Source organism: Leucopleurus acutus (assembly GCF_964270905.1).
Source record: "Leucopleurus acutus genome assembly, chromosome: 1".
NCBI lineage: Eukaryota > Metazoa > Chordata > Mammalia > Artiodactyla > Delphinidae > Leucopleurus > Leucopleurus acutus.
The window spans coordinates 141,730,841-141,752,297 of NC_139142.1; the positions used below are offsets into that span (position 1 = coordinate 141,730,841).

The 21,457-nt window shown below is 54.7% G+C and overlaps 1 protein-coding gene across 2 annotated transcripts; it reads left to right on the top strand.

The window, feature by feature from the left end:
• Nucleotides 1-3,443: 3,443 nt before the first annotated feature.
• Nucleotides 3,444-16,627, top strand: CD276 (CD276 molecule; the record flags this gene model as incomplete). 2 transcript variants are annotated; one of them, XM_082855942.1, is made up of 9 exons in its annotated part: nt 3,444-3,544; nt 5,752-6,099; nt 6,287-6,601; nt 7,218-7,556; nt 7,743-8,039; nt 11,665-11,799; nt 12,870-12,911; nt 14,288-14,323; nt 14,630-14,715. In XM_082855942.1, the coding sequence occupies exons 1-9, from the start codon at nt 3,472-3,474 to the stop codon at nt 14,713-14,715; spliced, it is 1,671 nt and encodes a 556-aa protein (XP_082712068.1). In that variant the 5' UTR covers nt 3,444-3,471. The 2 variants fall into 2 exon arrangements, with proteins under 2 accessions (XP_082712068.1, XP_082712067.1); XM_082855941.1 differs by lacking the exon at nt 14,630-14,715 and adding an exon at nt 16,320-16,627 and having other exon boundaries at nt 3,469-3,544.
• Between the last annotated feature and the right edge of the window lie 4,830 nt (nt 16,628-21,457).

The window sequence follows — 21,457 nt, forward strand, 5'->3', positions numbered from 1 at the left end:
CCTTTAGGGTTATCATATCTCAGAGGTGCCTCCAGATAGCCCTCACTGTATCTGAAACAGCACTCTGTACAGAACTGAGGTGATTCTGTGCACTTCCCTATTGATTCAAGACAGACGCAGCTTAGTCCTCTGTTCCCAGTGCCTGCCTCCCAGGCACTTGGTGAATAGTTAAGTGAATAACTAAATACACAAATGAATGTATATTCAAGGACTCCTTCAATTGCAGGTAATAGAAACTTAGCTCAAACTGGCCTGAGGGGGGGAAAAATGATTGGCTCAAGTATCTGGGCAGTCTAGGTGTACAGCTTGCTTCAGGCATAGCTGGATCCAGGGGCTTAACTGTTGTTTTCAGAAGCTGTGCTTCTATCCTATGCCGGCTAGCAAAGATTGACACTGGTTATGTGGCTTGACCCTTCTTGCCCTCTCCGTGGGAAATGTTATCCAAGCAGCCCCTGCAGGAATTGGGAAGAGGCAGGGGGTTAAGAGAATATGGGGTGCTATTGGTGGTCATGGTAGGGGCAAGGAGTTCCTCTTGGATATCCCCAGGTCCAGGGCATCTTGGTAAAGAGCCCAGCCTCAGCCCTTGATCTTTGGTTTTGGCTTTATGGGGGTACATCTTGGGTCATCTCTTGGGAACTTCCCTGTGGCTCCACCTCTGCTGAGGTTGGATGCACTTACTGTACCCTCAGGCCAAGGGTGGCCTGGCCCCCTCACTCCTGCTCCTCTGGGAAAGCCAAGGCACCCTGGGGTCTTTCCTGGCAGGGTTCCGTGGAGTTCCCGCATTCGGCAGGGTGGGGGTGGGGTGGGGTGGGGAGGAAGAACCGTCTGCTGACTCACTGGGAGGGGCGGTACATGCTGGCTCCAGGGCAGGTCCTGCCTGGGGATGACAATTCCCCTTTGTAGAAAAGGTGGGCAGTGTGGTATGAATGCAGCGTGAGGTCTGTGTGTCTCCATGGGGCTCTGCGTACTAGGCAGCCCATCTGTCCCACTGGTCACAGGCCATGCTCTCATTCCCTGGTAACATCTTGTCTCTGAGATGTGTTTCTCCCTCCTGCCTTCAGCTCTGGGAGCCCAGCTATCGGGGTGGGAGTCTCTTGGTGTCCTCGGTTCTGGTGTGTCAAGGGCTTCTCCCCAGGGAAAGCACGAGAGTGGGAACTTCCCTGAGTCCAGAGTCTAGGAAGGGAGTTGAAGGGAGCAAATCCAATGCCCACCCCTGCGAACCTCTCATCCTCCCTCTGGAGGGAAGGACAGCTCGGCCCTTGGGGAACCTGATAGGTCTGGTCGGAAGAGAGGTGCTCCCTGACCTCCCCACATTCGTGGAGGTGGCAGGCAGTCCCAAGCGACCCCGGCAAGTACAACCCAGTGGCAGGAATTAGCTTGATGGATGAAGGAGAAGTCATAAGAAAGGTCTTGAGTACCAGGCAGAGGCGTGTGGGTTTACTCCCGCGGTAAATAGGGAACCATGAGAGGTGCCTGTGGGGGAAGGATGTGAGCAGATTCCTACCTCAGGTCCTAAGAGGAGACATGTAAAATGTGGGGTTGTCAGGGATGGACTGGAGGGTCCCAGGAGGATCACAGGAGTGCTGGCCGCACAGGTCAGGGTGGGAGACGGTGGGCATGGGCAGCAGTGGGAAGGGTGAGGGAGGCCCAGGAAGGACAGGCCTTGGTTCTGTCTGGGGGTGAAAGAAAGGAAGGGAGACTCGGAATCTGGGAGTTTCTTAACCTTAGTCCCTGTGATTCCTTCAGTGGGCAGGCAAGCATGGCAGGCCGCTGCGTGCCAGCACTTCCTCTGGGCCGTGGTGGCCCTTGTAGGCAGGATGTGGTGCCCGCCAAGGGTGACTTTATGAATGGAGCTGAAGGCTGCTGACTCAGCAGGTGGCAAGGCTTTGAGGCCGCCAGGTTTGGACCGGAAGTGTCTGGGAAGGAAGTGGCTGCTCAGGGCTTCCCCGCCGCGGACAGCTGGGGGTGGAGGATGTGCTGGGCAGGATGCACCCGGCTTGGCTAAGGGACTCCTCAGCTCAGCTGCTGGGTGTGTGTGTGGGGGGGTGGGGAGTGGGGTGCTAGGCTGGGACTGGGAGGGTTGAGGCTGTGTGCCTGTGACTGGAATTGATGCTAATGGCTGTTGATGACATTTGCTCCCTGGAAGGGCAGAGAGGTGTGTCAGGAGGTGGGGAACTCGAACCCTTCTCATCTGTGCTCTCTGGCAAATTACATCACACTAACGAAGCCCCCTGCCTTATCTGGGCTTTAATTTTTTTCTTCTTGCAGAATGGGACCAAGTCAGGCAGCCCGGCTCCCTGGGTGGTTTTGGAGAATGTGAAACCTTTTATATTTTTGTGAAATCGTGTTGGATAGCGTGAATCGACCCTGGTGACGTGGTTTGGTCAGGAGGTGGCACGAACAATCAGGCAGCAGCTGTGGGACACAGGGAGAAGGCGGACAGCTTGGTGGGGCTGGGGGCAGGCAGAAGGGCAGCCAGGACCAGGAGCGGGGCTGGACCCGGGGAGGTCTGGGCCTCCCTGGCTCAGGTCTGACGTGTAGTCACAGAAATACCTCACTTGGTCCTGACTCCGCTTGGGGGGTCAGCCCCAGTCCAGGCCTCGTCCATTTCTGATCGGTCTTGGGCACTCACTACACACAGGTTAAACTAGCCAGTGTCCTTTCCCTTCAGCCCCGTACTCATATACCAGGCTGCCTTCTAGAAGTCTCACCTGGAAGTTCCTGCACAAACACTGCTCACTGTACGTGCCCTACACCGAACCCTTCCACATTCTCTGTCTCCGTGAGTGTCCCACCTGGTCACTGGGCTCAAAACCGTGGACACCCTGACTGCTCCCTCTCTCTCTCCCCTGTCCTACCATGCTGTCGCTTTCTCCCAGACCTGCTTTGTCTCTTCTGTCCAGATTTTCTCATTTATCCTGCACAGCTGTCAGAGTAATCTTTAGGAACCACAGCTCTGACCATATCCTTTCCTCTATTCCAGAACCTTCAGTGGCTCCCAGCTGCCTTTAGGATAAACTTTCAACCTCTTAGCCAATCTCTAAGTCTTATTCTCCCCTACCAGCTGTTGTCTTGAGCCAAACCAATCCATGTACATCCTTGGCCTGAGCAGACAGACTTGCCTTTACTAGCTGCCTTGCCTCTCCTTCCTTTTGTTTGCATACCAACATCTTAGAAGGGGTGGGTCCCAGCTGCCCACTGCCCTGCTCCCCTGATCCAGCCTCCCCAGTGACTCACTTCCCTCCTGCCAGCATCTCTCAAAATATCCCTCAGCAGGGAGCCTTGTGTGGGTATAGGAGGGAGGACCTCCCAGCGGGCAGTTGCAGCCTTCCACCAAGCTGGTCCAGGGGAGATGAGGTGAGAGAGGGCCTGGGGAGGACGTTTTGAGACAAAGGCCTCACTTCCTCTTCCTCGCAGGCAGGGGCAGCCTTCCACCACGGAGAGCCCAGCTGTCAGCTGCCTCACGGGAAGATGCTGTGTGGACCGGGCAGCACGGGTATGCGTGTGGCCACTGCCCTGGGAGTGCTGTGGTTCTGCCTCGCAGGTGAGGGGAGCAGAGTGGGGCCTGGAGGTGGGGGAGGAGGGGACCATTCCCACCAAGCCTCTCTGTCTAGCAGGGCTGGGGAGGTTTTGGCTAACCTCCTCCCAATCTCCTCTCTGCCCTGTCCACCTCATTCCTACCTCTGGGATCCAACAGGCAACTTACTTTACATTTTTTAGACTCTGTTTTCTCTTCTGTAAAATGGTAATGTGAGCACTAAATGTGATAACGCTGTTTCTCGAACAAACTGTATGTGTGCTTCCTCCCCAGGGCCTTTGCACATACTGTTCCCTCTGCCTGAAACTTTGTGCCCCCGAATGTCTGCATGACTTGATCCCTTATTTCATTCAAGCCTTTGCTCAAATGCCACCTTCCCCAGGCTTTCCTGGCTACCTTGTATAAAATAGTTCATCTTCCCTCCCTTTCCCTGACCTTACTTCATGCTTCTTCCCAACATTTATCTCCACCTGACATATTATATGTTTGCTTGCTGATTGCCTGCTCTGCTCAAAGAGCAGGATGTATCTCCAGGGCCAAGATGGATGCCAGCCACATAGCAGGTGTGTAAGTCTTCCCACACAGTTCTTGGCACAGAGTTAGCATTCAATAATGGCAGCTACTTTAATAACAACATCATCATAATTCAAATCCTAATCAGTTTCTGCTCTAAGGGAGAGTTTGCCTTCTCCCGCCAAGGGGTAGACAAAGTTGAGTGTCTGGTGCCATCTGGTGGTCGGAAAGAGGAAGCACCGCTTTACCCAGAGCTATTGATCCTTTGATTTCTTCAGACAAAGGGCTTTGTCTGGGTGATTCCTCCGGTTTCATCCCCCAAATGCCCGATACAAGGGGCACCCTGTTGGTCTCCAACTGGAGAGCTGGCCTGTGGCACCTGGCATTGTGGCAAGAGATCCAATGCCCACTTAAGACCTTTAGAGATCACTACACACTGCAAAGATGATGATACCCACTACCTGTATGTTATTCATGATGAAAATACTAACTATAAAATGCTATTTTTCTAAGTGTGAGAAACCTTTAATGAGTGCAGTATTCAGTTAGCTTTGTTTCGAGACTGTTTGATCTTCACACTTTTTTTTTGTTTTTTTGCGGTACGCGGGCCTCTCACTGTTGCGGCCTCTCCCATTGCGGAGCACAGGCTCCGGATGCGCAGGCTCAGTGGCCATGGCCCACAGGCCTAGCCACTCCGCGGCATGTGGGATCTTCCTGGACCGGGGCACGAACCCGTGTCCTCTGCATCGGCAGGCGGACTCTCAACCACTGCGCCACCAGGGAAGCCCTATCTTCACACTCTTTGAGTGTGCCTGCTTTGCTGGTGCCCAAAGCACACAATCTAACCATTACCCAAGAATGGCAGTGCCAGGCTAGGGGACACATCTCACCAAAAGAAGAGCTATCAGGAACCCCTACTTAATTTTCCAGGGCTCTAAAAGAAGAGCTGGACTGGAGGCAGAGGTGACTGGGTGGGAGGCTGCAGGGCAGGGGTAGGAGCAGGGGAACCTGACCCACCGGGCTTTTCTCCGGTTATGTCATACTCTTTTTTCATTCCCTTTCAATCTCAGCTTAATATCTCTTTATGGAGAAAGTGGCTCACCACCATATTTAAATGCATGGGTATTCTTTCTTTCTTGCATAAAAACTAATCATGTGTATTTAGGAAAAGAAAAATGAAAAAGCACTTGTGATTCTTTCTCATCCAGAGAAAACCACTAATAACATTTTGGTGCATACTTTTTTAAGACTTTTACAAATTTTTACAATTTATAAAGATAATATATATTTGGGAAATGCAACCAGCACAGACAGGTGTAAAATACCTGCCAGAGTTTTGAAAAGCTACCTCCTTCCTTTCTATCCATTGGCTTGCTTTCTTCCTTCATACCCCTAATCATATACTAATAAGAATTTGTGTGCTAGTTTGTCCCTCTCTCCCACTAAGACGTAAGCTCTGTAGGGGTGTGACCTTGGTGTTGTTCTCCGTGGCATTCCTAACTCTTACCCCTGGCATAGTGGGTGCTTACTATATTCCTGCTGATTGAATTAGAACCAAAGGTAATAAACTCTTAGGCCTTAAAAAAAAAAAAAAGGGGGTGGACAGGGCCTGAAGTTAACCCGGAAGGGGAGGGGGACTAGGGAGGCCCGGAGCGTCCCGGCCCCTCCTCACCGTCCCACCCCACCAACCGCATCCCCAGGCGCCGCAGTGGAAGTCCGGATCCCTGAAGACCCCGTGGTGGCCCTCGTGGGCACTGACGCCACCCTGCGTTGCTCCTTCTCGCCCGAGCCCGGCTTCAGCCTGACACAGCTCAACCTCATCTGGCAGCTGACAGACACCAAACAGCTGGTGCACAGCTTCGCCGAGGGCCGCGACCAGGGCAGCGCCTATGCCAATCGCACTGCGCTCTTCCCAGACCAGCTGGCTCAGGGCAACGCGTCCCTGAGGCTGCAGCGCGTGCGCGTGGCTGATGAGGGCAGCTTCACCTGCTTTCTGAACATCCGGGACTTTGGCAGCGGCAGCGCTGCGGTCAGCCTGCAGGTGGCAGGTGAGAGCCGCGAAGGGGGTGTGTGTGCCCTCCCTTTGGCACACCCCTCATACTTCCCGCAACCCCTTTACCCACTGACCCAGGACTGACCCGTGTCCTCACAGCCCCAGGCACCTTTCCCCTCCACTGTGTCCCGCTGCCCTTGCCTTACGTTGACCTCTGCCCTCTACCCTCTGCTCCCCTCCAGCCCCCTACTCAAAGCCCAGCCTGACCCTGGAGCCCAACAAGGACCTGCGGCCCGGGGACACGGTGACCATCACGTGCTCCAGCTACCGGGGTTACCCCAAGGCCGAAGTGTTCTGGCAGGATGGGCAGGGTGCGCCCTTGACCGGCAACGTAACCACGTCGCAGACGGCTAAGGAGCAGGGCTTGTTCGACGTGCGCAGTGTCCTGAGGGTGGTGTTGGGCGCTAATGGCACCTACAGCTGCCTGGTGCGCAACCCCGTGCTGCAGCAGGACGCTCATGGCTCTGTCACCATTACACCGCATAGAAACCCCACAGGTTTTTGTTTTGTTTTCTTAAATGTCCCCCTGGGGGTGGTGGTGGTCCTGTGTGCAGGGGTCACGGTATCTGAATCTAGCTCCATACCTTCAGTCTCTCGGAACAGTGAGATGCCTAATAATAATAACGGAAAAGGTAAACAAGGTGCATAGGCGGCAATCTAACCGTGGTGGGAGTGGGTGAGGGTGATGATTACGGGTCCTCTCAGCTCTCTGGGTCCCCTGACTCCAGGGCTCTGGAAACCTCTGGAGAGAATGGAGAAGCATTGAGATCTCAGAAGAGAGTGGAAGGATAGGAGAGGGAAATGGATCCTGGTGGAAAGGGGAGTTTTGCTAGGGCTGGAGGCTGCTCTAGGCCGGGTCCCCCCCTCCCCCCTCCCCCCTCCCCCCGGGGATGGACCTTTTCAGGCCAAGGCCAAACTGCTGTGATTCTTGTCAGAAGATTAGGGAGACTCCACATCTGGAAGTGCTGAGACTTAATCTGTTTTTAGGTCTGGGGAGAAAATGGGAAGATGGAACGGGACCTGGGGGTTGATGGAGGAGCAGGATGCTGGGGGGTGGTAGCCCAGAGTGTCGGCGCCCCTCCTCACTGCCTGCCGCTCCAACCTCGCCCTCAGGCGCTGTGGAAGTCCAGGTTCCCGAAGACCCCGTGGTAGCCCTCGTGGGCACTGACGCCACCCTGCGCTGCTCCTTCTTGCCCGAGCCCGGCTTCAGCCTGGCACAGCTCAACCTCATCTGGCAGCTGACAGACACCAAACAGCTGGTGCACAGCTTCGCCGAGGGCCGCGACCAGGGCAGCGCCTATGCCAATCGCACTGCGCTCTTCCCAGACCTGCTGGCTCAGGGCAACGCGTCCCTGAGGCTGCAGCGCGTGCGCGTGGCTGATGAGGGCAGCTTCACCTGCTTCGTGAGCATCCGGGACTTCGGCAGCGCCGCGGTCAGCCTGCAGGTGGCAGGTGAGAGCCGCGAAGGGGAGGGGGTCCCCTCCCTTTGGCACACTCCTCATACTTCCCGCAGCCCCTTTACCCACTGACCCAGGACTGACCCGTGTCCTCACAGCCCCAGGCACCTTTCCCTTCCACTGTGTCCCGCTGACCTTGCCTTACGTTGACCTCTGCCCTCTACCCTCCGCTCTCTTCCAGCCCCCTACTCAAAGCCCAGCATGACCCTGGAGCCCAACAAGGACCTGCGGCCCGGGGACACGGTGACCATCACGTGCTCCAGCTACCGGGGCTACCCCGAGGCCGAAGTGTTCTGGCAGGATGGGCAGGGTGCGCCCTTGACCGGCAACGTAACCACGTCGCAGATGGCTAATGAGCAGGGCTTGTTCGACGTGCGCAGTGTCCTGAGGGTGGTGTTGGGCGCTAATGGCACCTACAGCTGCCTGGTGCGCAACCCCGTGCTGCAGCAGGACGCTCATGGCTCTGTCACCATCACAGGTAGGGGCAGACGAACAGCTGGGGAAGGATAGAGGGGGCCGTTGCCTTTTATCTGGACCCTGAGCTGGAATTTAGGTAGGCTTGGGTGGTCAGAAGACTTAAAACATTTTCATACATTTCAGGTGTTTCAGACTCTACTCCAAGAAGTCCTTAAGGGACTTGCTTTATCGAGCTGATAGGAATCATTTGTAGTGTTTGCCCTTCTGAGAGTGTCTCAGGTGGTCCTTGTGCTTCTTGTACAGGGAACTGAGTACCTGCCTGGATCTGGAGGTGTGGGCGGGAGTTCTGCAGCAGCCACGAGGCATGGCTCTGGAGTGCTTTCCTACGGGAACCTCTCCAAGTGCTGGGAAGGTGTTGCTACATCACCATCTGATGCTGGGCACCATCTGACTGCGAGGCCCTGAGAGACAGCTGGGCCTCTCCAGGTGGCCGTACCCCTCACCCCATCAATGTCAGCTCTCCTGATGGAGTTGAGCGGGACCCAGGCAGCCTTTGGAACAGCCGGCTCTCTCTGCTGCCCCCATGTGGTCAAACACTAGATCAACGCCGCCCCTGTGGCAGTTGCCGCCATCTCTGGTTTTGGGGTCCTAGCCCAGACACACTTCCCTTCCTTTAGTGCCCACCTGAGTGGCACTCAGGTGAAGCGGGCTCAGGCCCACACTCAGGCCAGGAGAGGCAGTCTTAATCCTTGTTTGGACCTCATTCTGGCTCCTCTGTCCCTCCTCATGGGCCAACTAAGCTTTCCCAGGGGTCTCCCTGCATTCTCTGGGGTCAGGACAGCACATTCTGTCCATCTGGTTCTCCTATTTTCTCTTCCACGACTTCCACCCAACCCACAGCCCATGCAAGTTCTAATTCCCCTGGTGGCCAGTTTCTGCATAAGCCTCTGGACTCACAGACTTATTCCTATCTTCCTGTTGCCCCCACTTACATGGACATTATGTGGCCTTCACTTCTGCAAGCTCAGAGGCAGTGCCCATCACACTTGCCTTCTAGAAATTCAGGCTCATTCCTCCTTCTCTTTTAGGGTTTTCCTTCTGGCAAGGCTGTGTTCCCTCTGCCCACCCCCTCCCCAAGATTGATCGCACCCTCTTTCTGGAGACCCTCAGGTCTGTGCTTTCCGTGGAGGAGTCACTGCCCTGGGCTGTTGGATGTCCCGAGGGGTTTCTTTGACCTTTTAGAGAACAGTATATGGTCTGATGTATCCATAGGAGAGAATCAGAAATATTAGATAGAGCAGGATTGACAGAGAATGTGAAGCTTTCAGAGAAGGGGGGGTGGTCAGAATGGGCTGGAGTTTCAGGAGAAGTCTCTAGGGACAGGTGGGAGTTGAGGGGACCTTGAAGGTTTGGTGAACTCTTTGAGAATTTGCACACTGAGCTGAATTGGATATTCGCCACACTGTGTAGAAAGGGCTTGTGAATATAAATGTGGCTATACTCATGTACCTGAAGATGCAGGTCTGAGCCCTACTCTGTCCTTGACTGGTGGGATGAGGGCAAGGCTGACCTGTGCTCCAGGCACCAACAACAGCCTAGAGGTGGACATAGCAAGAGCCCCTCCTCCTGGGTACTTCTGTGGCTCTGCTCCATGCTTTGTTGCAGGAGCCCCACCCTGGGATCCCCAGGGGTTTCTTCAGTGTGCTTCGTGGACTGGCCTCTCATGTCAGCTGCCATCCTCCTTTCCTGCTCACTGGGGACATTTACCCCACCTAAGAGAAAAATCTTTATTGAAAATTTCAGTAGCTGACATTTAAAGTGCTTTCATTTCACAGATGAGGAAACTGGAACCCAGAGAGAAGAGAGAACTTTCCCAAGGCCACAGGCTAGCACAGTGGCTCTGACTCTTTCGGTGATTAGACACCTCTCTGAAAATTGGATGCATGATAATATATGCAGTCACTTGCATTTAAGTTTTGAGGGTTTGTGGCCCCTCTAAACTCAAACATGGGGGTCTGTGGACCTTGGCTCCGGCAGCCTGCCGTGAGCAGATGAACCGGAACCAGAATCCAACTTTTAGCCTCTCAGCCTAATTTTCTCTCCTCCCCACCACCCAGCCTCCTGTTTTTGTGAGAGCAGGTCTGGCCTACTTTGGAGCCCTTGGCCTGTATTTTGCTTCAGGCAGCTTTGAGCCTTGTTAAACACTCTGGGATTGAGACTTTCAGTCCTCCAGCCTGGTCTCTCCTGCTCGTGGGGGTGCTGTATGTGGAGGGGGCTTTATGGAGCAAACACTGGACGTGGAGCCTGGAGATGCAGGTCTGAGCCCCGCTCTGTCCTTGACTGGTGGGCTGAGGGCAAGTCTGACCTGTGCTCCAGGCACCAACACCAGCCTGAGGGTGGCCATAGCAAGAGCCCCTCCTCCTGGGTATTTCCGTGGCTCTGCTTTCCTGCAGGGGCCTCACCCTGGGATTCCCAGAGGTCCCTTCCATGAGCTTCAGGGACTGACCCTCCAGGCCCCTCGTATCAGCTCCTGTCCTCCTCCCCTGCTCCTGCTCACCAGGGTGATGGGTCCCTTTGCTGCCAATGTCCAGAGCGGCAGCGTTGCCAGCCACGCCCGTTGAAAGTGACATTGGCTGCAAATCCCTGCATCTGTGTCACGGTCTCCACTGCCCAAGGGTTCATGGCGCTGCTGTCTGCTCTGACAGCACCTTCTGCAGGAGCTGCCTTCCCCCTGGCTTTTGTTAGATTTGTCGTCTCCAGGGCCTCTGCTCAGGACCCCGCGTGGGTCCTGGGACTGGGCTGGAGGATGGTGTGCTCAGAACAGCTGCTGGCCCTGACCCAGGCGAGGGTGGCTCAACTCCTTCCCTCTGCCCTCAGCGTTTCACAGAAACATTCCCCTGGCAAGTCTCTTCCTCTTGGGTAAACCCAGAGCCTTCACTCTGGCACCCTCAGTGTCCGCCCTCATCTTTACACGGGAATCTGCAAACATCTTCTGTCAAGGGCTGGATAATGTATATTTTAGGTTTTGTGGGCCACATACCGTCTTTGTTGCTACTGCTGCTGCTGCCTCTCCTTTTGTTGGTAACCCTTTACAAATGTAAAACTATCATTAACTCAAGGGTTGTACAAAAACAGGCCACAGGCCAGATTTGGCCCACGGGCCGTAGTTTGCCAACTCCTGATCTATAAGATGGGGGGGGGGGTATCACCAGGTGGGACTGGGGTAATCAGGGAGGGCCTCCCGAGGAGGAATCGTAAGCTAGATGGGGAGTTAGGGAGCAGTTTTTAGGTAGAGGAAACTGACAGCAATGGTGAGGGGGCTGGAAGGAACCTCTGCAGAGAATGGTTAGGATACCAGTTTGGCTGGAGCAGTGGAATTACAAAGAAGAAGACTGAAGCACTATCCTCATGTCAGTAGGGAGCCATGGAAGGTTCTTGAGCATCATCAACCACAGACTCTTCAGTCCTCCCAGGTTGAGGCACGCACGGCAGCCACGGCTGTCAGGGTTTAGAGGGTGTATGGTTGGGCAGGGAAGGGGCCCGGGAACTTAAGCTCTCTTCATGGTGTCGGGGCCCAGTGAGGGTAGGAGCCCCTGTTCACACCTTGGAGGCAGAGGGGCTGTCCTCAGGGCCACTGGGGGCCAGGCATGACAGTCTCTCTCCATTCTCCCCATCTCCCCTCCCAGGGCAGCCCATGACATTCCCCCCTGAGGCCCTGTGGGTGACCGTGGGGCTCTCTGTGTGTCTCGTCGCACTGTTGGTAGCCCTGGCCTTCGTGTGCTGGAGAAAGATCAAACAGAGCTGTGAGGAAGAGAATGCAGGTGAGTGAGAGAGGGGGGTGTGCGTGTGTGCGTGCGTGTGTCTCTGGGTATGTTAGAGTGTCTGTGACATCAACATGAGTGTCACTTTGCAGTGACAGAATGAGTGTGGGTGTGCAAATGCAGCTAGACTGTGTGTGTGTGTGATCTTGAGGCGGAACATGTGTTGTAAACAGGTGTGAGCCTGCCCGTGAGTGTGCAGACATGGCAGGATGAGTGTGGATATGAGTGTGACTGGGAGTGAGTGGTGGATGTGTGACAAGGGGATGGATGTGTCTGTGCATACAAGCGTGACTGTGAGAGCCTATGTCACATGGGAGTGTCTGTGAGTGAAAGCACACGGAACTCGAGTAGCACAAGCGTGAATGCTTCGTGGGTTTGCGTGTCACCGTGAGAGGGTGTGTCTGCCTCCAAGTGGGGTGGAGTCTGAAGCAGCTGCTGTTTGCTTGGGCTGGGGGGTCAGTAGGAGTTGACCTTGGTGATTGGTAGGTGGTGAGTCGACATTGATAGGTAGGTGGTTTGACCTTGATCGGTAAGTTGACTCTAGTGAGTGGTGGGTGAGTGAGTGGACATTGGTGAGTGGGTGAGTTGACCCTGGTGGGTGGTATGTGGGTGAACATGAAAGTAGATGGTGAGGGGTGGGAGATGACTGGGTGTCAGGAAGGAGAGCATATGTGAACGGAGAGGAGACTGGTCAGTTGGAACAGGTGGGTGGCTGCCTGTGTGGCAGGTGGCTGGGCAGGCTGCGGAAGGATGAGGAACCATAGACGGGTGGGTATGCACGTTGGAGGTGGTGGTTGACTGGGTTGGTGAGCGAGTGGACGGTGGGTGATGGGGCTGGTGGATGGTGGAGGGGCAAGTAGGTGGTCCTTGGCCAGGTGAGCGGCGGGCTGCAGGCTGGGGTCCCTTTCGTCCTGCCGCAGCACTCTGCTCTGTGCTGGTCTCTGACCCTGTGTCCAGCATTTGGACCATAGACCAGGCCTGCTCAGCCCCATTTACCTGCTCTCGCGCTCCCGGGAGCAGAAGTTCAATGATGAAAGTGGGGCTGAGGAAGTTTCGGTTCACTCTTCCAGGCGCTGAGGACCAGGATGGGGATGGAGAAGGATCTAAGACGGGTAAGTCTGAGCTAAGAGCTGGCACTGAACAGGGGAGAGGACTCCAGCGTCTGGAGGGACCACGTTCGCTTGAAGGTTTGAATGAAGTGTGTCCCGGGGACTGAGGCCTCCCAACCCAGGCGCGTCTGTCTTCGCTCAGTGTTAGACCTCAGGCAGGTCTCCCGGGTGCTGCTTCGTGTCTCCTGCCTCTGCCTTTACCCGCCTACCAGGCTACTCAACCCTGAGGGACCCGCACTGTGGAGGCTGGTGGCTTCCTAGGGGTGGAGTGAGGGCTCAGGAGACAGGGCAGCCTGGGTTTTAGTTCCAGTTCCAGCTCATCTAAGCTGAGTGGCCTTGAGCAAGTCACTTTGCCTCTCTGGGTCTCAGTCTCCTCCTAACTGCTCCCTTCATAGGTTCTGTGGGTTAAATTCAATGAGATCATGTATCTAAAGGGCCTAGTGTCATACCTGGCGAATTAAGGGCTCCATACTTTGCAGTCCTGTTATTAGGGCTGTATTATCAGCCTGACACAGTCCCACTCTGCTTAGAGGCTGTGTGACTTTGGTCAAAGTGCTTTGTTCCTCTGGGCTTCAGTTTCTCATCTGTAAAATGTCGTCCTGCCCTGATGGCCCCAGAGGGCCATTTTGAAGCTATCTCGAGTGACTTTGCAAAGGGCATGGCACGAGCCTGGAGCCCAGCGGGGGCTGGAGGCCTCACTGTCTTCTCTTCCCTGGGCTTCTTAGCTGGGGGAGGCAGGTTCCCACTGAGCCATTTGGGATGGTGCCAGTTGACACAGCTTCCCCCCAACACCCGCAGAAGGAAGGGCAGGAAATGGACCCCTGGGGACTGCTGTAAATTATGTCAATTAATTCTCTGCCTTTGGTGTCCCCGGGTGTGGCCAGTGTGGAGACAGCCCTGGGATCAGGCCTCATTTTTCGTGCTCGGAGGCAGGTATAATTGGCAGAAGGGAGGGAGTGGGGAGAAGAGGGAGGCTTAGAGAGCACTGGGTCCCAGTTCTGCACGATCCCAGGCCCACCAGGGGACACTTGCAGCCTCCTTCAGTGCCTCACTTCACCCTATTTGTAGAGCCGGCTCAGCGTACTCTCACATCTCCAGCTCATAGGAGGGCCGGGGAGTTGTTCCCATTATAGAGATGCAGAAAACTGAGGCCCGGGGGAGGAGTGACAAGCCAGAGTGGAGCTGGGACTTGGGATAGCAGCCGAGGGCCCCTTTTCTGGTGCTGTGATGTTGCCCTCACCCTCTCAACTCTCCCTCCTGCCTTCTCCCAGTTCTTCTAGCCTTTATTTCGTCCTTGGCTCCTATGCCTCTGCCCAACACCCTACCCCACCACTTTTCACGGTGCCCCCCTCACTGTGTACGCCTTCCTTTTTTTGCAGCCCTGCGGCCTCTGAAACACTCTGAAAGGAAAGAAGGTAAAGACACGTGGTGTTTGAGATTGTGTATCTGTGTGTTTGTGCGCCTGTGTGTAGGAGGCTGGGGAGGGCTGTTGTTGGTGGGGGTGATTATCACCCTTCACTGCTGCCCTGAGGCTCCCTCCCCAGAAGAGCAGCCTCGATTCCCCCCTGTTGAAATGGCAGAGAAACCAAGGTCCCCGCTGCTCTCACAGGACGCAAATATGATAGAGGCTTAACCAGGACAGGAGTCGAGGTTGTCTTAAGGCCACTGGTGCCCTGGAACCAACTTCCACTTACCTGGTTTCTGTCTTCTTCCACTCAAAGCTTCCAGCCCCAGGTCCGGGGTAGCTGCTGCAGCTCCCTCCAGAAGTAAGGGGGAAAGAGGAGAGGGAGGGGACATTTTCTTCTAGGGCTTGACTAGAAATAGCTCCCGTCACTCCCGTTTATATCCATTTGTCAGAACCTAGTCACATGACTCCTAACTCAAGTGAGGCTAGGAAATGTGGTTTTCAGCTAGACAGCCACGTTTCCTGGTCCATAGTCAGTGGTTAGTAAGTGTTAGCAATCATTATTATTTAGATTACTGTAACATCAGCAGTTACATTAGCAAGTGGTTGGTGGGAGGTTAGTTTAGTTTGAGATTCTTCCTTATTAAAAGTAACCAAGAGCCACATCTACGTATGTGTGTTTGTGTATAAATATATGTGTATCTGTGTGTGTGTGTGTGTCTGTGTGCATGTGTATTTTGAACAAACTATTCCCTGACGCAGACTTGTCATTAAATAGGAGTGGCTTCCAGTTAGAAAATCAAAGGTCTTGGGACCTTAATTTTTGGCCAGAGGTTATGGAGCCTTAAATAATTTTCAGGTTGCCTTGCTGTCCCTGTTAGGAAATAAACTTTCACCAAGTCCCTGGAGGCTCATCCCTGCATTGAGGTTTTCTTTGGCAAGAAAGGAAGGAAGGACATAGGCCCTGTGCTCAGGAAACTCCCAGAGGTGGGGGGCAGTGGGGCCCTCAGAAACCTGTGCAGAATTCATGATAAAAGCTGGGTGAGGGGTCTTCAGAAAGGCAGCATCATGCAGAAGAAAGAGCCCCCTAGGGGAGACCTCGCTTTAAGTCTCTGCCCATAACCTTCCAGGGGGGTTCCTGTCACACCTCCCTTACGAGATGCCAAGGTGCCAAATGCAGAAGTGCTCTGTAAAGCAAGCCCTTCAAAATGCTGTAGAACGTTCCATGGCAGGAGTGGAGGCCTGTGTTGGGGTCTGGAGGGATGGAGATAAATTATCCACCCCGTTGTCCTGAACCAAATGAGGCATAGAAGGATCGAGCAGATGGAGATCAAAACGTCAGCCTGGGTGTGTGGAGCAGGGGGCCGCCTGACCCTGCTCCCCAGTGTGGCAGCCTGGCCCCCTGGTCTCTGGCCAGGCTGGACAAGCACAGAGGCAGTCCCCAGAAGGGAGAGCTACTCTTCCAGGGACAGATGGAGCCCAAAGGATGGGAGAGGGAGGGGCAGGGTCACACAGGCCCCGGTCCGTCTTCTAAACTCTCCGTGCAGGTCAGGGAGTGGAGTGAGGCCAGGGGTGTGAATCTATGGGGTAAAGGAGATGGATCAAAGGACAGGGAGGGTGTGGGGGCAGAGTTGGGAAGGGAAGAGTGTGCCAGACAGAGGGGAGCATTGTGTGCAGGGTGGGTGAACCCCTGGGGATTGAGAAAGAGGCTGGCAAGGACTGGGCAGTCTCCCCCAGGCACCCTCGTGGTCTGTCTGATGCCCAGCTGCTCTGTGTGTGTGTGTGTGTGTGTGTGTGTGTGTGTGTGTCTGAGCCTCGAGGGCAGTGCTCGATGCAGGGGGCTGCTAGTCAGACTGCTGGGCCCTGTCACACATACTCTTCCCCTTGAGTATGTGACCACATCCCTGGGGTTCTGGCACGCTCCCGACAGTAGAACTCCTGCATTTAATGCATTTCATGCATTTAATGCTCTCCCCGCTTTTTCTCCTTCCCATCATGAAATGCAGATGATGGACCAGAAATAGCCTGACCACGAGCACCAGGGAGCTGCTGCCCTGCCCTGGGGCTCCCACCTCTGGCTGCACTGGGGCCTCAGTGTGAGCCCTGGGCTGGGGGCTTCTCTGCCCTTAAAGGATGGCTTCTACTCTAGCGGGTCTACTCATTCTGCAAAGGACACGATACATAGACCACCCCGCAGCCTTATTTCTCCGATGGACATGATTCCTAAGTCATCCTGCTGCCTTATTTCTCCAGTGACACGATACATAAATCATCCTGCCGCCTTATTTCTCCAATGGATATGCTACACGGACCAGCTGGCTGCCTTTTTTCTTCAAAGATGTGATACACAGTCACCGATGATCACTTCTCAGCCTTTTCTCCCACCTGCCCGTAATTCTGTCTCCTCTGACAGGGCCACTGCAGCCTTAGCATTTCCTCGAGTCTAGAGGCTTCTCCTTCTGCTCTGTCCCTAAAATTGGCCTTTCCCCTGTCCTACTAAGTGAAGACGGGGCCCCTCCCCCAGGCATGCAGACATGCAGGTGCACGTGCTGGAACACGTGAGGACCTCCCCTGGCCCCATCTCTTCCGTGGCGCCCTGGGCTGTGCCCTGTGAGCCCCACCTTCTGCCCGCCCTCCCCACGGGAAGCACGTGCTGGTCACGCTGGGTCTCTGGGCGGCTGTGTGGGCCCCCTTGGGGTCAGCTTCTGTCCCTCTGCTTTTCCTGACTTCCCTTTCGTTTATCCATTATTATCAGTAATGTTCACTGAGCATCTATGGGGTGTCAGCGCTATGTTAGGTGCTGGGGACCCCGCGTGAGAAGACAAGCCCCTCCCTAAGGAGCTTGCCCTTCAGCTGGGAAACCCGTGAGGAAAGAGTGGTTGTGAGGGGCTCCTGCCTGGCTCGCTACTGTACTCCTCTTCTGTACCGCATTTCCCTGGATACCTCACTCCCATCCCATCCCTAATCCTTACCCAGAACAGAGGGTGGGGGCAGAAACCTGGAGAGAGGGACAAAGCCTCTCGCCACGACTGGAGAATCTGATGGTTTCCAAAGTGTCTTTCCAGGCATGAGCAGGGGGGCAGGCGGCCAAGGCCTGACAGACCCCGGGAAGCTGAGAGCCGCAGCACAGGGGAAGCCTGGGGCCTCTCCTCGCTGGCTGGAGCTTGGGGGCAGGGACAGCCCCCTCTCCCACCATGGTGCTATTCTGGGGCTGGGCAGCCACTTCCTGGCTTGTCTCTGGCCGGTCCCCAGCCTCCAGTGGAGTAAACTTCTGATGATCTGATGTCCTCCTGTTGACATCCCTCCCTTCACCAGGAATGAAAGATGTGGGGATTTCTAATTTAAATATGGGACTCTGAGGGACTTTGTTAACTGGTGGTGTATTTTGGGAAAAATAAACGCCTTTGTAGAAAGCTTTTTCTCTGCAAAATGTGTGGCAGTAGGGCGGGCAGTGGGACTTGGCAGGAAGGGTTCCCTTCTGGACGTTTGAAGCCAGAGTAGGGATACCTGGATCTCCTTACTGTCACTGTCCTTAAGTCACGGGGTCTCCATGACCCCCTCTCTAGCCTCAGTTTCCCCCTTGGTAAAGTGATGTTGGCTGTCCAGAAAGCCAGGCCCTTTGGTCACTTCTGGGGGCTCCACCCCGAATAGCTTTATCTCAGAAGACTAATAGCTTTGTCTTAGAAGACTCAGACCTCAAGCTTGTTTAAGGGCTAATGCCCCCATTTCATGGATGGGGAAGCTGAGACCCAATAAGAAGCTGACACAGGAAAGGAGCTCTGTGTGCTGTTCTTGGCTGACCCAGTGGAACGGGCACGAGGCCCGAGTCAGAGGTCCAGGTCTAGGACCTAGTTCTACCCTGTGATCCTGAGCTAGGCATTTAGCTTCTCTGGGCCTTAGTTTTCTTATATGAAAAATGGGCCTGAGGTTTTCACCACCTTCTGGCTCCAAAGACTGGGAAGAGGGGTTGAATGTGGCAGGCAAACAGTTTCCAGAGAACCGGGTTCAGGGACCTGGGAGCCTGCAGAGTGCACAGTGCTCATTTGACCCGGGTGCCAGGGTCTCAGAACTGGCCAGCCAGTCAGTCCCCGAGTTCTGCAGGCCCTGGGGCAGCTGGAGGGGACCGGGCTGGGGGTCAGGACACTTGACATTTTTTCCCCAGCTCTGCTACTATCTTGTGACCAAGTCCTTCATCCCTCTAAACCTTCATTTCCTTATCTATTAAGAAGGGGTGACGAGTCCTCTTCTGAAAAGTATGTGGCATTCTTTACAAACTGGGGTGCTTCTTCTAAAGTCCATGACCCTGGGGATGAGACCTTGCTAGAAGTCCCACCCCTGGTCCTCTGGGTGGGTTTTAGAATCAAAAGCCTTGTGCTGAGGCTCTGCCTTTGCCCCTTATCTCCCCCTGTGCCCTTGAGCGTGTTCTCACCTCACCAGGCATCAACCCCACTTGTAAGGTGGGGACAATAGTAGTTCTTTTTTCATAGGATAGTTGCGAGGGTTGGACAAAGCAGGAAGAAGACACTACAAACTGTAAAGTGCCGGGAACGCGTGATGGCTTATCTTTCCCTCCCCGCAGTCGGGCTGCACACTCTTGCTCCCTCCGTGATTTTGTAGATGGAGCACAGTGACCCAGAGCAAGCTGTCTGAACCTCAGTTTGCCCATCAGTAAAACAGGCACGGTAACCGGTGCTTTTTCTCTCTGACAGGGCGGCTCAGACATGATGCTGTATCAAATACTCAAGGGAGGGATCCGGCAGGTGTGGGACTTCCCTGGGGGCCGGAGAGTGAGGAAGGTGGCCACTAACTCCCCTGGTGACTGGTGCCCCAGAGAGCAGTACTTTTAGCTGCCTTCCTGGGCAAAACTCCAACTCCTGCGTTTTAATGGAGAAATAATTCTCACAGTGTGACAAGCTGTAGCCCGCAGGTGTCACATCCATATTAAAGAGGGGACAGAGCAAGGGTTCATTTTCCTGGCTTGAGATGTGACCAGAATTCACCTCCAGGACCATATGTAACCAAGGCTGTGAAGACCAATTAGTGGCCCTGACTACTCAGGAGGAGGGGACAGGGTGTGTGTGGGGGGGGTGCCCTACCTTTCTCTACCTGCCTGCTTCCTCTTCAGAGCACTCTGCTTCCACTCACAGGCAGGGACGGCACCTTCCATGGGGCCTGTTCAGGGACAGGCACCTGACCTTGCTCATCCCGGGAGGTGGTTTCCAAGTGGGATGCTGCTGGTACCTGTGGGCCAATGAGCAGAGACCCTGGCAGATTCTGAGCTGGGCAATGGCCAAAGATCTTGATGCACAGCCCAAGTCTTAAACTGAGACATGAAGCCAAAGTTTGCTCCGAGGAGTCCAAAACCCAGGCCTCCAAGTGCAGGGCACTCACAGAGGGGCAGGAGCAGAGCTGCCGTGAAGTGAGCAGCCGGAACGTAGAGAGTGTGGGGGGCAGAAGCTTCAAACACCACAAACGCAAACAATACAGAAATGTATAGAGTGGTTGTGTTTACCTCCAGTCCCCCCACTCAGAGGGAAGCACTGCTAAGGGTTCGAGAGCCTTCCAGACTTTCCCCCAGGCGTACACATTTATAAAAATGAAATCGTACATACAGTTCTGCAACTTTTTTTGTTTTCTTTACCATTTTCTCAAGTCAGTTCTCTTTCTTCCCTTTTCTTTTTGTGGTATACGGGCCTCTCACTGTTGTGGCCTTTCCTGTTGCAGAGCACAGGCTCCAGGCGCACAGGCTCAGCGGCCATGGCTCACGGGCCCAGCCGCTCCGCGGCATGTGAGATCTTCCCGGACCGGGGCACGAACCCGTGTCCCCTGCATCGGCAGGCGGACTCTCAACCACTGTGCCACCAGGGAAGCCCCTGGGTTGCCTTTGTAGCCAGTCCCTGTGGCAGCAAGAACTTGTAAATGAAGAACACTTAGGGCCACTAGCAAAATGGATTCTAGACAGGGCAAAAATGGTGCTGGGAACTGCCGCCCCAGCCAGGCTCTCAGGGACTCCGCCACGGAGCCCGACTCAGCAGCAGACAGGGCCTGTGGGCCTCTCTTTCTCCCCCACCCGCCCTGCACCACCTTCCCCTTCATCACCTACCTTGTGGTGGCCCCGCCTCAGTTCCCCAGGAGCTAGCGGTCTTCATGGTTCTGGGACCCCAGTCTTGGAGGTGAGTGCATCTGCCTCTTGCTGGGTGGGGTGGGAGCAGCCGTCTGAGTGTGCGCTGGGCCTTGGGCTGAGCCCTGCATCCTGTACCCACCACACCTGACCACAGGAATGGGGCCACGTTCATCAGCATCTCACTAGATGCAGGTGCCTCAGGGCAAGTTAAATTCCCTGCACTTGTGTCTGAGGGTGTTCATGACCTGGCCATTTGGCTCCACCAGCTCCAGGTAATTATGGTGACACTATTTCACCACTAATGAGGTGGTGCTCATTAGAGCACAGGAAGCACTGGGTCTCATGGGGCGTGCACATCCCAGCCCTCAGAGACAGAGGGTCTGCGACCTTTGTCCCCAGCCTTTCCCCAGCACCTGAGAAGCAAAAGAACCCCCTCCCCTCAACTTCCCTCAGCTCATATGATTTCTTCACCCCTACTGCCCTCCTCTGGACATGTTTCATTGTTGTCCCTTTCAGATGGAGGCCCTGCCATGGATCAAAATGTTTCAGCTTACAGTAGATCAGCCTCTCACCTCCTTGATCCTTGAGCTCCTAGTGATACAGCTCCAGATCACATTCGTCCAATGATTCTCAACCCTGGCTGCACCTTAGAATCACCTAAGAAAGTTTTATTAAGAGTAGTGCCTGGGCCCCACCCCTAGAAGTTCTGATGCAGCTGTTTGAGATCATTGCTAAATAGTTGATGTGCGCACCCCAGGGGCTCCTGCCTAGCTTACAAGTTAATGAGAAGTAGGATTCAGAGAGACAGCCCTGAGCCAAGGCTTTGGAGACCAGGCACAGGAGACAAGCCAGCTGTTCTCGGTGATGACTGAATCAGACCCAAGGGTATTTGTTTTCTCACTAAAGGAATCACAGACAATACAGGTGCAAGAAAGGTTAAAGGAAGCGATCTTGTTTAGTGTGGAGAAGAGAGGGGCCCTATTCCCTGTGTTGTGAGGCCCAGAGGAGAGCAGGAACCCT